Here is a 19,084-nt window from a genome sequence, read left to right as displayed (position 1 = left end):
ATTCTTTAAAATTCTAATGATGCATATCTATTTAAAATCATTTTTTGAGGAAGTCAGTACCATGTTTTGTAGAATAAAAGAAATTTCACATTTGTATTGATAACTCAAGATAATACTCTACTATAACACAGAAAGGAATGCATCTAATCATAAAGAGAAGTAGGAAGGAAAAGATGCACTGTGCTGAAATGTTTGGATAAAATGTTGTAAGGTGAAAAAATATTATGAGGTGAACTAATTAAAGGACAGAATAAGTAAACTTATAAGATGAGTCAAAATGTTTATTTACTTTCTTTTTCAAGGTTTTAAAATTAAATTTCCTCTTCATTTTTTGAAAAAAGAGAAAATCTTTTGGAGTGTGTCCTTGAAAGCTTGTTTCACTTGCTGGTTTCTGAGAGTATAAATGAAAGGGTTTAATAAAGGGGCAACCGAGGTATAAATGACACTTACACCTTTGGATAAAGTCACTCTTTCCTTTGCTGTTGGCTTTATGTAATTAAAGATACAGCTACCATAAGTAAGGGAGACTACAATCATATGAGAAGAACAAGTAGAAAAAGCCTTTGTTCTTTTCTGAGCAGAGGGGATTTTTAGAATGGTCTTGATAATATATGTGTAAGAAAGAACCAGTAACAGCAACGTGACTAGGAGATTTATAAGAGATAAGACAAATGAAAGTAATTCCAATAAATGAGTGTCAGTGCAGGAAAGCTGAAGCACAGGGGAAGTGTCACACATGAAATGATCAATTACTTTGGAAGCACAAAAATCCAGCGTCAGTCCTGAGGCCAATGGTGGAAACGAAAGCAGAAAGCCAACCGTCCATGAACTGAATAGTAGTTGGTAACACACTTTGTTGTTCATAATGATGGGGTAATGTAGAGGTTTGCAGATTGCTACATACCGATCAAAAGACATGGCAGCCAGTAGGTAAAATTCTGTAATTTCTAACAAGAGGAAAAAGAATAACTGAGATGCACAACTATTGTAGGAAATTATTTTGTTTTCAGTCATGATGCTTATCAGGTATCTGGGAATACAGACTGTTGTCAATGAAGCTTCCAAGAAGGAGAAATTTCGGAGGAAAAAATACATGGGAGTCTTGAGGCGGGGATCTAGCAAGGTAAGAAGGATGATGGTTAAGTTCCCCAGCACACTCAACACATAGTTTATGAAGAAAAATATAAAAATCACAATTTGCAATTGTGGGTCATCAGTCAATCCTAGGAGAATGAATTCGATCTCTCTTGACTGATTCCTCATTTTAGACCCGAGTACTATTAAATACAGATAGGAAGACAACTTCAGAATTGGAAAAAAGAAGATTTTTACAAAAGCTACTGGCAGGAAAAAAAAAAAAAGAAAATGTAGTCAGAAATGTAAAGAAGTTTAAAAAATTGATCTAATTTAACAGGATAGATGATACTTAAAACTGTATTAGCCTAGGTCAATCTAACTGATTGCTGCTGTGAGAGTTATGATAAGAACACTACTAAACTTTTTCTTTTTCCCTATTTGAACTTGAAAGATCATTTAAATTTTAGCTGATTATTTCCAAATGAGGTAAATTCTCTTTTAGGTCTATAGAACAAAAGCTTGACCTTAAGTATATTTTCTATGTATAGCTTAAAAATCATTGAAAAACTTCTCATTACATCCAGAAAATTAATACCAATATCTATATGTAATTTGCTCTTCAAAAATTCTTAGCTCATTAAAACACTTAAAAATTTGTGAAATATGGAAGTAATGACAGTTACATTCTATTTCTATGATTGAAATATTCAGATATATACCATTATTTTGTCCTGATGCAGTACTTCCCCATTGTTCCTTTATCTCATTTCACTTAATTATTATTTTTCATTCATGTCAAATACATCAGTCTTCTCAGCAGTTGCATTTAATCATGAGGTTTTGACTGTTACATCTACATAAAAATGGAAGAGTAAATGACAGTTCAAAAGTCAATGGATATTACTTGGCTTTCACTTGTGGCAATGCTTTCATTTATGATCTATATATTTACTACAAATTATAAGTGACTTACCATATCTAGAATACATTGATATAATTTTTCCCTTATGGGAATATGGTAGAAACAGGGGTCAAAAGTAAATGATGAATATTCCATCTCTAATAATATTACAAAAAATTCAATAGCTTAAGAGGAAAGTTAATTCCAAAGCATTTCTGCAGAAAGGTTCTAAAAACATATATGCATTCTGGAAATTATATTAATCTGCTAATAACTTTCACTCTCACTGATGGTCATTAAAATGACACAACCCATGTATTACAAATAATTAGAATCCTCTTTCAGGCTGGATGAGATTGATTTTCTGTCTTTTTTCTTATATATTAAGATTAATGTAAATGTCTCTATAAAAATACTAAGTGAAAATATAATGCTCTAAATGAAAAGTGATTTGGGGAAATCCTTCATACAAAAGGAACCCAAATTTTGTAACAAAGAATTCTTGCTTCAAATTATGCACTAACAAAAGGAACAGTTTTATTACTTTGCTCAAAGGATACACATGGGATTAATTTAAAAAGAAGAAGAAGAAGAAGAAGAAGAAAGAAAAAGAAATGCCCCCTCGAGACTCATATCAGGAATATCAGTTATGTGAAAAATAACACAACAACCAAAACAAACAAAAAAGGAAGGAAATAAAAGCTACTGTGAAATGCCTTAAGCACAAAAGTGAATTTCTTTAACTACAAAACATATTCTCCCAAAAGAGAACTAGAAGTAATTTAAACCCTATACTTAATGCCAACAAGAATTTCAGATATTCCAGTACCCTGGGACAGTATGACCATTTCTACACATTAAGAGGATTGAGCCCAAATGGAAACCATTCACTTGCTTCCACAGTCAATAGTGGGATTTCATTAACTAGTGAATTAACTATGCCCCAAATTGGAGGTATAGGGCAATACTTAATATTTTGCTATTTTTAATATTTTGATATAAAATATAAAGAAGAAAACCAACAAATAACCATGAAGATCATTTATTCCTGGATCATTTGTTGATCTATCTGCTATTCAATATAATAGTATGTGTTAATAACAAAAAAGAATATTCTACTAGATAAGCATGATATAGCCATTAGTATCAGGGCATTAACATTCATAGATTATTAACATACTTCTCCAATTCTATTTAAGTTTCACCGGTGACTAAAAGTTTTTTTAATGGAAAATAATACAATTTAGATATATATGTTAATTTAATTACCATAATGTTTTAGTTTCCTTTAATTTGGAAAATTTTGTAGTCTCCTTAACTTCAAGAATATTGATGGAAATTTTTTTTTCTTCCTTAAATTAACTCTAAGTACATTTTTAAAAAATTTGAATCCAGTATAGACTACCTACAGTTTTATATTAGTTTCAGGTGTACAATGGAGTGATTCATTATTTCTGTATATTATGCAGTGCTCTTCAAGGTAAGTGTGATCTTTGTCCCCTTCTCTATATGCACACTTGAGCTGCTTCTATATTTTAGCCATTGTAAATAATGCTTCAAAATCAGAGTGCACAAATCTTTTAAATTACTATTTTCATATTCTTTGGGTAAATGCTCAGTCGTGGAATTAATAGATCATAGAGTAGCTTTATTTTAAGTTTTTAGGAAGCCTCATATTTTCTTCAACAGTGGTTGTATCAATTTGTATTTCCACCAATAATGCACAAAGTTTCCTTTTGAATTTGTTTTTGTGTTTGATATAAGAAAATGGTCCAGTTTCTTTTTTCTGCATTTAGCTTTCCAGTTTTTCCAACTCCATTGGTGAAAAAGACTGTCCTCTCACAGCTTACTTTTGCCTTCTTTGTCAAAGAGTAATTTTATCATGGGTTTATTTCTGGACTTTTTATTCTGTTCCATTGATCTGTGTCTACTTTCCTGCCAATACCATACTGTTTTGATTTATAGCTTTGTTATATAACTTGAAGTCCAGAATTGTGATAACTCCAATTTTGTTTGTTTTCAACTTGCTTTGGTTATTTGGGTTTGTGATTTTGGTGGCACCCCTATCTAAAACAAATTTTAGAGTTGCTTGGTGTAGTTTTGTGAAACATGCTGTTAGTATTTTGATAGAGATTGCTTTGGGTAGTATGAACATTTTAACAATATTTGTTCTTCCAGCCCATGAGCATAGAATACCTTGCCATATGGTTGTATCATCTTCAATTCCTTTCATCGGTGTTTTACAGTTTTTAGAGTACAGGTCTTTGATCTCATTGGTGAGTTTTATTTTTTTTTTTTAAGTATTTTTTTATTTTTGGTGTAATTGTAATTGAGCTTGTTTCTGTCCATATGATTTATCCATTCATGTAAATAGGGTGTGAAAGTCGCCTACTATTATTGTATTATTATTGATTAGTACCTTTATGTTTGTTATTAACTGCTTTGTGTATTTGGTGTCCCATGTTGGGTACATAAATACTTACAATTGTTATATTTTCTTGTTGGATTGTTCCTGGTGTAATTATTTAGCATAATTTGCCTCTTTTTACAGTATTGGTATTAAAGTCTATTTTATCTGATATAAGTATTGTTACCCCAGCTTTCTTTCCACATCCATTTGCATGATAAATGAACAATATATATTTCTTTGAGTACAGAGAGTGAGAAAGGAGCAAATATATGAAAAAAAAAAACAAACAAGGAAACAATAGCATTGATGACACATTGGATGGCCCAGATGAGTTTAGCAGTTCTATTCAGATTATTCCAGCCTAAAACAGCAAAATACACATTCTTTTCAAGTGCACACTGACTACTCTCTGGTATAGATCACAGGTTAGGCCACAAAAGAAGCCTCAACAAATTAAAAAAAATCAAAGTCATACCACAATGCTGTGACACTAGACCACAACACTATAAACTACAAATCAACCACAAGGAAAAAAAAAGTGGAAAGAACAGAAATACATGGAGGTTAAATAATGTGTTACTAAACAATAAATGGTCAACAAAGATAACACATAGAAATAAAAAAAAAAAAACATGGAAACAGTGAAAATGAAAACCCAATGGTTTAAACCTTTGAGGTGCAACAAAGGTGAATCTAAGAGGGGAAAAAAAATCAGAAGATGTTTTGAAAGTGTCTGGTATGGTTTCTACACAGATTTTATGTAGCATAAGTTACTTATTATTTTATATGTTCTCTCTGCTCCTGTATCACTGGAAATATTTCAGTGAATCAAAATTGCTAGAGCAGGACTGCTCATAAAACACTAAAAAATATAAAAGATCATATACATTAGTACTGAATTTGAAAAGGAATCTCAGGGACAGTGTCCAGTGAGACAGGAAAAACAACAACAACAACACCACCAAGTAAAAAACCACACTAGGTAAAGTTTGCTTCCCTTGACAATATTTTTCAGAGATTAACAACCAAACATCTAGTTCCTAATGCATATCTCTACTGAATGTGCTACTTCCCCATGCCAATGTTTAAATCTGGTAATCTACTATATAGTACTAAGTCCATTCTTGTTTTTAATTTAAATTCAATTAGCCAACATATAGTAGCGTATCATTAGTTTTGAGGTAATGTTTAATGATTCATTATTTGCCTATAACAACCAGTGCTCATCCATCACATGCACACTTTAATGCCCATCCTCCAGTTATCCCATCCTCCCATCCCCCCTCCTTTCTGCAACCCACAATTTGTTTCCTAGAGTTAAGAGCCTTCAGAAAGAATGAATACCTACCATTTGCATGACATAGATAGAAGTAAAGGGTATTATGCTAGGTGAAATAAGTCAGTCACAGAAAGAGAATTATCATATGTGGTTCCATTGTTTGCTTAATATTTTTAATCTGTCTTCCATAAGAAAGTTTGGTACTATAAAACTGCTAATACTTCATACATCTTTTCTTTCCCACTCTGTTGCTCACCAGCAATGGACCTTGAAAAGCTTCTTGTTTTGTTTGATTAGAATTTTAATGTATTTGCCAAGTATAATATTAAGAATTAGTACCTTCCCCGACTAGACTATAGTAATATAATCATGCCCAAATGATATAATGTGTAAAAGTGTAAAACACCAATAAAATTGTGCAGGTCCTAAGTAAAAGCTACAGATTTTTTCAGGTTCCCACAATTTTAAATATGCATGAAATAAACACAACTTTTTGTCTGTCTTGTTTTACAAACCAGTTACCACATTGGCTGTTATACCTCAAGATCTAAGGCAAATTACTCAACCTTTCCAAGCATCACTTTGCATATCTATAACAAAGATAATCGGTCTATGTTACCATATAGCTGTGAAGATTAAACACAATATTATTTAGGACATACCTAGTAAATTGTTCTCTAGAGAAGATATATTATTATTATTATTTTTAAAGATTTTATTTATTTATTTGACAGACAGATCACAAGTAGGCAGAGAGGCAGGCAGGCAGAGAGAGAGAGGAGGAAGCAGGCTCCCCGTTGAGCAGAAAGCCTGATGCATGGTTAGACCCCAGGATCCTGGGTTATGACCTGAACCAAAGGCAGAGGCTTTAACCCACTGAGCCATCCAGGCACCCCAGCAGAGATATTATTATTTATGAAATTCCTATCAAACACTCATGTGGCATAGGTGTAATGGTGACTGCCTACCTCTCCATCTGTTACATATTTAAACAGATAATACAGATTTGGGAAGCCTGGTGGCTCCATTGGTTAAGTGTCGGACTTCAGTTCAGGTGATGATCTCAGGGTCCTGGAATTGAGACCGACATTAGACTCCCCACTCAGCAGGATATCTGCTTATCCCTTTCCCTCAAACCCTCTTCTTCCCCTGTTCATGCTCTCTCTCTTTCTCAAATAAAAAAAAATAAAATATTTATTTTTATTTTTTTATTATTTTTAAAACTTTTATTTATATATTTGACACAAAGAGATCATAAGCATGGGGAGCAGCAGGCAGAGGAGCAGGCTTCCTTCTGAGCAAGGGTCTGATGCTAGGCTCGATCCCAGGACACTGGGATCATGACCTGAGCCGAAGGCAGCAACTTAACCAACCAAGTCACCCAGGAGCCCCTAAAATCTTACATAATAATAATAATACAGTTAAATAAGGGTAGTACATGAAAAAGACATAACACATACCTTGAGCATAGCTAGAAAGGAATAGATGTATGACTTTTAAACAATTTATAAGTAGTAAAATAAACACTCAACTGAGCATGAAGAACTAGACAGATACTGCAGTTTGTGTGCATAAAATATGATTGTTGGATAATTTATTTCATACTTTTTATAGCTTTAAGAAAGAAAATGTAAGAAAAAGTAAGAAATGCAATATAGTAATGGAACAGATTTTAGAATAAATCCATGAAAAGAGTGTTTACTCAAGTCTTTACAGTAAAAATAAGTATTTATATTATTTAGGACAATCAGGAAAATGATTATTGTTGTATAGCCACAGATGTCTGATTTCGTCTTACAAATCAATGAGGAAATGGAACCTATAGAGGATTTGAAAGAAACACACAACAAAGTTACTTTAGGTTAAAAATAAAGCTTAAGGAAATGAGCACATCATAGCAAGTATTTGGGAGATGGATATTAGAAGATACTCTAGAAGTTGAAATTTTATTTGCCCTTTATTGGATCTTCACAATGACATCCATTCGTGTTAATGCATACTTTCATTTTTTTCTAGAAAGCAGTACTTTATGAAGCAAGTTTCTGAAAGCTTGTTTTACTTGCTGATATCTCAGGGTATAAATAAAAGGGTTCAACATGGCGGCAGTTGAGGTATTGAGAATAGCTACTCCTTTGGTCAGTGATGCTCTTTCTTTTGCTGAAGGCTTGACATACATGAATATACGGCTCCCATAAGAGATGGAAATGACAATCATGTGAGAGGAGCATGTGGAGAAAGCCTTTTTCCTCTGACTAGCAGATGGGATTCTCAGGATCGTGCTAAGGATGCACAGGTAGGAGAGAATCACTAATGCCAAAGTGAAGAGCAGAGTGACAAAAGTGTAATAAAGGCAATCCTCTCCAAAAGCCACATATCTGAGCACGAGAGTTGTAGGATGGGGAAATAGTCACAAGAGAAATGATCAATTACTTGGAAGCACAGAAATCTAGCTGGAGGATGAGCATGAGTGGTGGGAAAATGTTAAGAAATCCTCCTAGCCAGGACCCAAAGACAAGCAGTGTGAAGATTTTTTGCTCATGATGGTGGTGTAATGAAGAGACTTGCAGATGGCAATGTAATGACCAAAAGACATGGCAGTGAGAAGAAAAAATTCAGAAAGACCTATGAAGATGAAGAAAAATAGCTGAGCTAAACAATTATTATAGGAAATGATCTTGATATTTGTAATGATTGCCCCCAAAAATCTTGAGGTAGAGACACAGGTGAATGTAATTTCTAAGAAGGAGAAATTCTGAAGGAAGTAATACATAGGAGTCTTGAGATGACAATCAAGGTGAGGATGATGCTGGTTAGGTTTCCAGTGACACTTAATACATAAGCCATAAATAAAAAGATAAAGATTATAACCTGAAGCTGTGGGTCATCTGAGATGCCCAAGAGAATGAACTCTGTAATCATGTATGTTTTCTCCTACTGCTTTTAATTTTCTTTAAGCAAAATCTGTTGAGAAACAAGACAGAAAGAAAGAGTGTATGAACAGTAAAGGAATTGAAAATTTAAGAGTTCCTATTAGCTTCAATGAAATGAAGCAATGGAACTTTTTTCCTGTGTGCAGTTTCACAATATCCACTCAGCCTGTTAAAGCATAAATATTTTACACATCCTCTGTGTGTACTTTGGGATACTTTGGGATGGATCAGAGTGGGCAATGGGGAATTGCTTTTAACTGGCAGGAGTTCAGTTCTGTATGGTAAATAAGTACCAAAGACTTTGAAGATGAAGATGAATATTGTTGAGGAACAGTGTTTTCTGTACTAAACTTTGCTTAAAGTTAACAGTATTGTATTTTAGATAGTCCAAGGTGGTGGATGAGTAGGAGACATTAGTTTTTGTCTGGCCCCAGGAATTCAGCTAGATAGCATTCAAAGCATTCTGAAAACATGTGAACTCAACTGGAGATCTAAGAAAAGAAAAGCTGTAACTCTACAAATAGGAAAGTGACCAATTTCTGCAAGGTAAGAAATGTGAAGTGAATCTGAGGTGATCTATGGGTTGATAAACTGAGGAGTGAAAGAGACTTCATCAGTCAGCTACTGGAAAACGATAAAACAGAGAGCCTAAAATCAGAACTTTTAGAAGTCTGCTCCATTGGGGGGCCATCCCTGTCTGAAAGGTGGCACAGTGTGGTCTCAGGATCCCCAGAGTCACAAGAAGGCCAGGATGTGGCAGTGTTCCCAGTCATCAGAGCAGGGAAGCTGGCTACAATCAGTGAGCCCAGGAATGGACTCTCAGGTCAGGTTGCCATATACCATGAAAAACAGTATGGCTGACCCACCACCTTCAAGCAGGGGCCCACCAAAAGGCAGAACTATTGTGAGACCCCCTTTCCACCTGTGGAAGGAGTGGCGTGAGTGTGAGCCACAGGGGTCTTCAGGGTTTGGAGACTCCAAATGGGGTTACATGCCTTGGATAGAAATGCACTCTCATAGGGTGGGTGAGCACTAAGAGTGGATGGAGACCAGGTTGATGGGAGTGATTGAGTACTTTTATCTGAGGGCACACTGAGGAGTGGGGCCCTTTTCTTTAGTCTCTGTGGATGGAGACTGGGAGGCTTCCATTTCCATTTATATCCTCTAAAGAGGCAAGGAAAGCCTTCAGGGAACAAAAGGCACAGGGAGCAATCAGAGTAGATTACTTAACCTGATCCCTTGGCAGGGGCAGCACCAGTCTGTCTGGGGCAAATACACTGGAGAATCAGTGATCTCAGAAAGATCAGCAAGGACATCTGGCTCAGACCAGGTTTACAGATTATAGGAAATTGCAAAACTCCAGTGCTTGGTGAAAACAATATATAGAATTCATGGTTTTTCCCCCAAATTCTTTTATCTTTCAATTTTAATTTTTTCTCCTTCCCTGTTCAACCAATTTCTTATTTTGTCAACTCTTTATTTTAAGAACTTTATTTATTTATTTGACAGACAGAGATCACAAGTAGGCAGAGAGGCGGGCAGAGAGAGGGAGAAAGCAGGCTCCCTGCCAAGCAGAGAGGTCAATGCAGGGCTCAATCCCAGGACCCTGGGATCATAACCTGTGCTGAAGGCAGAGACTTAACCCACTGAGCCACCCATGCACCCCTTACAACTCTTTTTTAAAAAATCTTTTTAATGTTCATTTTCACACTTACATTCTATCCTTTTATTATATTTAATTTTATTTTGTGTGTATATATATATATACACACAGTGTGTGTGTGTATATATATATATACACACACACACATATATATATATACACATATATATGTATATATATATTTCTTTTTTACAATTTTAGGATGCACTTTCTTCTAACAAATAGGCAGCAAACTGATACTGAAAGACCCGCGGATTCCTTTACCCAAGAATTCAACACTGCCACAGGATGCAAACAGCAAGAGGTTCTTTATTGTAGCGCGGGCGCCTGCGGGTGGTCAGCAGCTCCTGCTAGCTGAGCACACCAGGCTGGGGTGGTGCAGGATTTTTATAGACAGGTACATACAAGTCCCAGATGGGACAGGGCCGATTGGCTGACAATTTGAACATTTGAAAAAAGGCATACTTGGTGTTAGTGAATTGGCTTTGGAAGACCCCCGCGCGTGAAGAAAAAGGCGGGAAGGGGAAACAAAGAGGGGAAGTTAGACCTTATTACTCAGCAGAAAGACATCCTGTCTACGTGACTATGCAGCCCCCTGTCCATGTGACCTACGTGACCATGCAGCCCCCTTGCCTGCGTGACCATGCCTCGGCTATTAGGAGAAGGTATCTTGTTCAAACAGCAGACAAGTGTCATGCCCTAAAAGCCAAGCGGTTACAGAAAGGCAAAAGAGCAGTTACATTGAATTCAACCCTGGGGGAAGGGTCTTTTTATTGCAAGGGGAGGAGGGGTACTCTTACACAACAAAAGAGCAGTTAATTAGTTAACGACAGGGGGGTGGTGTCTTTCATTACACCAAGAATCTAGTATATAGCAATACAAGCCTTTCTCAAGAAACATGAAAGTTCTCAAATAGACAATTGACTCTACACCTAAACTTGTTGGGAAAAGAACAGAAAATAAAGCCTAAACCCATGAGGAGAATAAAATTAATAAAGATTACAGCAGAAATCAATGAAGTAGAAACCAAAAGAGCAGTACAGTAGATCAGCAAAACTTGCACCTGGTTCTTTGAAAAAATTAATAAGATTGATAAGCCCCTGACCAGATTTATCAAAAAGAAGGAGAAATGACCCAGATAAATAAAATCTTGAATGAAAGAGAGAGATCTCAACCAACACTAAAGAAATACAATTATAAGAACACTTGAGGAGCAACTATATGCCAATAAATTAGGCAATGAGGAAGAAATAGATGCATTCTTAGAAATGTATCTCCTACTAAAACTGGAACAGGAAGAAACTGAACAGACCCATAGCCAGCAAGGTAATTGAAGCAGTAATCAAAAATCTCACAACAAACAAGGGTCCAGTACTGGATGGTTTTCTAGGGGACTTCTACTGAACACTTGAAGAAATACTATTCTTCTGAAATAAAGCCTATTCTTCTGAAGCTTGTTCAAAAAATAGAAATGAAAGGAAAACTTCCAAACTTTTCCTATGAGGCCAGGATTACCTTGATCCCCAAATCAGAGAAAGACCCTAACAAAAAGGAGAATTACACATCAATATCCCTGATAAACACGGATGCAATAATTCTCACCAAATTACTAGCCAATAGCATCCAAAAGTGCATTAAAAGGGTAATTCACCTCAACAAAGTGAGATTTTTTCCTGATCTGCAAGTGTGTTCAACATCTACAAATCAATCAACATGATATACTACATTTATAAAAGAAAGGACAAGAACTGTATGAGCCTCATAATGCAGAAAAAGTATTTGATAAAGTAAAGAATGCTTTCTTGATTAAAACACTTCACAGTATAGGGATAGAGGGAACGTACCTCAATATCATAGAAGCCATATACAGAAAGCCCAGACAAATATCATTCTCAATGGGGGAAAACTGACAGTTTTTCCCCTAGGGTCAGGAACATGGCAGGGATGACCTCTCTCACCACTATTGTTCAACGTAGTACTAGATGTCCTAGTTTCAGCAATTAGACAACAAAAGAAACAAAGGACATCCTAACTGGCAAAAAAGGTCAGACTCTTACTCTTCATAGATGGGTTGATACTCAATGTGGAGACCCCAAAAGACTCCACCCTCAAATTACCAGAACTCATGCAGGAAATCTGAGTGGCAGGATATAAAATAAATGCACAGAAAACAGTTGAATTTTATACACTAACAATGAGAAAGAAGGAAGAGAATTTAAGGAGTGGATCTCATTTACAATTGCACCAAGAACCATAAGATACGTAGGAGTAAACCTAACCAACAGGCAAAGGAACTTTACTCAGAAAACTATGGAGTACTCATGAAAAAAATTGAGGAAAATAACACAAAGAAATGGAAAAACACCCCATGCTCATGAAATGGAAGAATAAGTATTGTTAAAATGTCTATGCTACCTAGAGCAATCTACACATTCAATGCAATCTCTACCAAAATACCATAAACTTTTTTCACAGAGGTAGAAAAAAAATCTTAATATAAATATGGAACCAAAAAAGACCCTGAATAGCCAAAAGAATGTTGTAAAAGAAAACCTATATTACAAATCTGTAATCATTCAGATGCTATGGTAGTGGCACAAAAACAGACACATGTAGTCTTTTGGATGCTACTGACTATTGGAAGAGAATAGAAAACTCAGAAATGGACCCTCAACTCTATGATCAACTAATCTTTGACAAAGCAGGAAAGAATATCCAGTGGCAAAAAGACTTTCGTTGAAAAAGTCTTTTCAACAAATGCTGTTGGGAAAATTGGACAGCCACATGCAGAAGAATGAAATTGGACCATTTTCTCACACCATACACAGACTCAAAATGGATGAAAGACTTGGATGTAAGACAGAATCGATCAAAATCCTTAAGGAGAACACAGTCAGCAACCGCTGTGACCTCAGCCACCACAACTTCCTGCTGAACAACTCTCCAAAGGCTAAGAGAGTCAATGGCAAAAATAAACTCTTGGGACTTCATCCAGATAAAAAGCTTTTGCACAAGAAAGGAAACAGTCAACAAAACTGAAAGAGAACCTACAGAATGGGAGAAAATCTTTTGCAAATATCTTAACAGATAAAGGGCTTGTATCCAAAATCTATAAAGAAGTAATCATACTCACACCAAAAAAACAAATAATCCAATCAAGAAATGGAGAGAGGACACAAATCAACATTTCCCTAAAGAAGACTGTAAAATAGCCAACAGACACATGAGAAAATGCTTCACATCACTCAGCATCAGGAAAATACAATTCAAAACCACAATGAGATACCATATACAGCAGTCAGAATTGCTAAAATTAACCATTCAGGAATGACAGATGTTAGGGAAGATAGAGAATGGGGAACCCTCTTACACTGTTTGTGCGAATGTAAGCTGGTGTAGCCACTCTGGAATATAGTATGGAGGTTCTTCAAAAAGTTAAAAATAGAGGTACCCTATAACCCAGCAATTGCACGACTAAGCATTTATCTCCAAAGATACAAATGTAGTGATCCGAAGGGGCACCTGTACCCTAATGTTTAAAACAGCAATATCCACAATAACCCAACTATGGAAGGATCCCAAATGTCCATCAAGAGATAATTGGATAAAGAACACGTGGTGCATTTATACTATGGAATACTACTTATCAAAAAACATAAAATCTTGCCATTTGTAATGACATGGATGGAACAAGAGGTTATTATTCTAAGCAAAGTAAGTCAATCAGAGAAAGACAGCATATGATCTCACTCATATGTGAAACTTAAGAAACAAAATGGAGAATCACAGGGAAAGAGAGGAGAATATAAAGCAAAGTGAAATCAGAGAGAGACACACAAACCATAAGAAACTCTTAATCATAGGAAACAAATTAAGGGTTACTGGAGGGGAAAGGGGTGAGGGGATGGGGTAGCCAGGCAATGGACATTAAGGAAGACATGTGATGTAATGAATACTGGGTATTATATAAGACTGATGAATCACTGACCTTACCTCTGAAACTGATGAAACATTTTATTTTAATTAACTGAATTTAAATAAAAATGAAAGAGGGCTCCTGGGTGGCTCAGTGGGTTAAGCTGCTGCCTTCGGCTCAGGTCATGATCTCAGGGTCCTGGGATCGAGTCCCGCATCTGGCTCTCTGCTCAGCAGGGAGCCTGCTTCCCTCTCTCTCTGCCTGCCTCTCCATCTACTTGTGATTTCTCTCTGTCAAATAAATAAATAAAATCTTTAAAAAAAATAAAAATAAAAAAAAATAAATAAAAATGAAAGAAAACATTACTGTATCATGCCTTTAAAAATACAAATGGGATTGGGAGGGAGACAAACCATAAGTGACTCTTAATCTCACAAAACAAACTGAGGGTTGCCGGGGGGAGGGGGTTTGGGAGAAGGGGGTGGGATTATGGACATTGGGGAGGGTATGTGATTTGGTGAGTGCTGTGAAGTGTGTAAACCTGGTGATTCACAGACCTGTACCCCTGGGGATAAAAATATATGTTTATAAAAAATAAAAAATTAAAAAAAAAATACAAATGGGTAGATCTTAAGTGTTCTCATCACTTTACAAATATAATTTGTACTTATTCACAACCAGAGCAGTTAGCTATATAATCCCATATTATTAATAATCTCTACTATTTATTGATAACTAATTACACTATGTGCTTGAAAGACTCATTTCCATCCCATAGTACATTATGTGTGCCAGATTTATCTGACATCTGACTTACCAGTTACCATCTGACTTACTAGTGGGAAGCCTCTATTGAGAGAGGCTATAAAAACCCTGTTTGTCAACTGTTTGCCTTCTATCACATGCAAATTATACTTCAGTCAGGATGAAATTGAGAAACCATTCATACATTTAATCTTCTATTTTGATCCCCTTTAATTTTTTATCACTTATTTTATTTTTCTCTTAACAAATACTGTGCTATATTTCTTAATTGAAACACTGTATAGGGATCATTATGAATGTTGAACAACTAATTAGGATGTAGTATATTTTTTATTAATAAAAAATGTTTTCTATTATTTAGGAAACATTTCAATATCCACAATTCTTATTTAACCTACACATGCATGCATGCACACACACACACACACACACACACACAACCACACATACATATCATCCAAAATACTTTAGGCACTTAATACATTCAGTAGAATGGAAGAGTATTTTAACAGATGAAATTCTAATTTTATATGAGATGGGAAATTTTGTTCTGTTATGTAGTTTTTATTTTCTAAAAACACGAGTGATTTTGTTTAGGCATTAAGTAATTTACATACATGCCCAGTTTTAAACTAGTCTAAAACTAGAGAAGGAGCTACACATCTATATTCTAGTGTAGTGAATACCTATAGTGTATAGTGTACCTCTAGTGTATATCTATAGAGATATTTATACTATTTCATACTCTCTTTCTATTTAAAATCATATGAATTACTGCTATTAGTGTGGAGGAATTTCCCTAAGTTAAAGAGGTAGGAAAGCACTCTCCTAGAAAACTTGGATGAATAGTTTAATTTCTTTACTTGTATGTGTTTTCAAAGTAATAGGTTTTAATTTCTTTTTTATTTTCATTTTTTGTTTTTCATTATTATTACTTATTAAAGATTTTATTTCTTTATTTGACAGGGAGAGAGAGAGTACAGTAGACAGAGCAGAAGGCAGAGGGAGCGGGAGAAGCAGGCTCTCTGCTGAGCTGGAAGCCCCATGTGGGGCTCGATCCCAGAACCCTGAGATCATCACCTGACCTGAAGGCAGCTGCTTTAACCAACTGAGCCACCCAGGTGCCCCAAAATTTCCCTCTTAAAAAATATTAAATGATATTACCATAGTTATTTCCATAAGGAAGAGTGAAAATATCTGGGCTCAAATCCAAACCATTTAACTGGTCTGAAACCATGTATTCTTTGTACAGCATGAACTGGTCAGTAGGTGATAAGTGTCAAAGTTTGTATTTTGCCTTAATTTCAGTCTCTTTGTTTTTCTTTCTTTATTTTTATTTTTATTTTATTTCATTCTCTTATTTTTTTTCCTGACAATCAGATTTGTCTTCCCCTAAAAAAAGACATATTTTTGACACATTTCAGCAAAATTTGCATATCAAAAGGCAGAATCTGTTACAATATTTTGAACAAACAAATACTGAAATATTAAGATATTAAATTAGAAATAGTAAGTATGTTAAAGAGATAATTTGGGGATTCTTGCTATGTATTCCAAAAATAACCTTTTGAATGAGAGAAAGATAAAAATATATTTATTGACAAATAAGAACATACTTAATTTCGGATATGTCTAATGATTCCAGACAGAAGTATAATCCCAGATTTTCTTAATTTACTTAAAAGGTGAGAGGCAATGCATTCATAAGCTACTTCTGGAGACTTTTTGTCAGGAATTCACCCTTCCTCTCTTATGTGATATCTCTTTCATTTTTTCATGTAAATATAAACATTATTCTGACCTAAATTTTAAAAAGCTACTATTGTACCTCTGAGAGTTCTTTAAGTAAATTTCTGGGGAATACTTCTTTGTGACTAAAATGTAAACCATTTTAAAGTTATCTGGATAAGATGAGGATTGAATACTATCCAAAGATGAAACAATTTACCTTCTCTAGTCACTGTATAATGAATGAAAGGCCAGAATAAAGAAAAGCCAGATGCAGGAGGGATGGGCCTAAGAGGTAGAGTGATGTCATGAAGTATATCTTTCAGAAAACTAAGGAATATAGTGAGATAGAAGCAAAATTAGACCTACCAGCATATCCAATCAACTTAGTTTCTCCTTGGTTGTATTTAATTTTTCTCATATGCACATGGCACTCGGTCTTCACACAGGAGATAATTTAATCTTAACTCTTTTGGGTTCATTAAATACAGAGCTGAGCTCCAACTCTTCATTGGGGGTAGCACTCAGGTTTTATTCATTTATACATGTCTACCAGCATGAAAAAGAATGAATGTATCAAGAAAGAAATGCAATAATTTAAAAGTCAGAAGGGTATTTGAAACTCAGTTTTTAATATTTTAATTTTAAGTGTATAGATATAATACCATAAGAAGTAAATGTCAGTGAATTAATTATAAATCAATAATATATAATGAGAGATGGAATGGCACTTAGTTTCTAACTGATCCTCCATTTGCCCTCAAATCTTCAAATTAACCAGTATTAAATATTTACAGTCTATTATATCAGAAATTTTGTTCACAAATACAGTCATATTCATACACTCAGAGAGCATATTTTTAATATGTAATAGATAATGGAATTTTACTACAGAAATATTAACCATTTTTTTCCCAGTTAACAATGTACTAGATATCATTCCTTGTCAATTTACAGAGCTGGGACTCATCCTTTCCTAACAAATTCATAGACTACCAGAGGAACCTTTTAATAATTTAGTAGTTTAATTATTTATTGAGATTCAAGGAATTAGCTTGCTATCAATTTCACATCATTAGCTAAAATGCTAAGTCTATTTTTATGCATTCATTTGCATATACGCAACTACTAGAATAAAATATGTGTAAGTCCACATTTTGATAAATACTTCAAAAATCTACCAACAAAGAATGAGCCCTTTTCATTGGATCCTAGCCATCGCAGATATTAGAAACCATTTCCATATTTTATAAACAGATACAAAAAGGAAGCCACAATTCACATAATGAGATATCATAAGGATCAGATCACAATTCTTAGATTTTGTGGTTAAAGAGACCCAATGATTTTGTAAAGTTGTAAAATTTATTTAACTTGCAAAATCTATTCAACCTTCCTATCAATTTCTGTACTCATAAAATGAGAGGGCCAATACTATTAACTCATAGTTTATTATAAAGATTAAGTGAAATAAATCATGAGTGGAAGTCATTCACTCTCACATGTGTTGTGTTCCATGCTGGAAGTGGTTTCTTAGGCATCTCAATTCATTTCTAACCATTCATCAGTGCTAATTTATTTGTTCTTTTTTTTTTTTTTTATATTGAGTATAGCTGACATACAACTGTTAGTTACATTAGTATATTAGTAATATTGTTGTGTTATGATCAGATGGAAAGCATAATGAATTGACAAGTTTATACATTGTGCTATATTCACCACAAGAGTAGCTATGATCTATTACCAAAGAAACTGGACCTCTTTCTCACACAATACACAAAAATAAATTCAAAATGGATTAAAGACCTACATGTGAGACCCGAAACCATAAAAGTTCTGGAGAAAGAATAGGCAGTAAGCTTTTTGACATTGGCTATAGCAACATTTTTCTATATATATCTCCTGAGGCAAGGGAAACAAAAGACAAAATCTACTATTGGGACTACACCAAAATAAAAAGCTTCTGCACAACAAAAGAAATAGCCAACAAAACTATAAGGCAATCTATGGAATGAGAGAAGATATTTGTAAGTGCCATACCAATAAAAGGTTAATATCCAAGATACATAGAGAACTTATAAAACTTAAAACACCAAAAAGGAAAAAATCCAATAAAATAATGGGCAGAAGACATGAATAGACACTTTTCCAAAGAAGGCATCCAGATGGCTAACAGAACATGAAAAGGTGCTCAACATCACTCATAATTAGGGAAATAAGAATCAAAACTACAATGAGATATCATTTCACACCTGTCAGAATGGCTAAAATAAATAATACGAGAAAAAACAAGTATTCATGAGGATGTGGAAAATGGGGATCCCTCCTGCACTTTTATGCTGAATGCAAATTGTTGCAGCCACTCTGGAAGACAGTATGGCAGTTCCTCAAAAAGTTAAAAATAGAACTACCCTA

The 19,084-nt window shown here is 34.7% G+C and overlaps 1 protein-coding gene and 1 pseudogene across 1 annotated transcript; both read right to left on the bottom strand.

Annotated features, from left to right (window-relative positions):
- Positions 1-324: 324 nt before the first annotated feature.
- LOC131837876 (olfactory receptor 6C6-like) lies at positions 325-1,296 on the bottom strand. The gene has a single exon (XM_059183536.1). The coding sequence runs from the start codon at positions 1,261-1,263 to the stop codon at positions 325-327; it is 939 nt and encodes a 312-aa protein (XP_059039519.1). The 5' UTR covers positions 1,264-1,296.
- A 6,373-nt stretch (positions 1,297-7,669) lies between these two features.
- LOC131838832 (olfactory receptor 6C3-like) lies at positions 7,670-8,586 on the bottom strand (annotated as a pseudogene).
- Between the last annotated feature and the right edge of the window lie 10,498 nt (positions 8,587-19,084).

This window comes from Mustela lutreola, chromosome 8 (genome assembly GCF_030435805.1).
Source record: "Mustela lutreola isolate mMusLut2 chromosome 8, mMusLut2.pri, whole genome shotgun sequence".
Lineage (NCBI taxonomy): Eukaryota > Metazoa > Chordata > Mammalia > Carnivora > Mustelidae > Mustela > Mustela lutreola.
The sequence above is the reverse complement of the archived record's forward strand: the minus strand, read 5'-3'. Positions and strand labels throughout refer to the sequence as shown.

Coding starts and splice junctions, on each gene's coding strand:
- LOC131837876 (XM_059183536.1), bottom strand. CDS start 1,263: ATGAGGAATCAGTCAAGAGAGATCGAATTCATTCTCCTAGGATTGACT.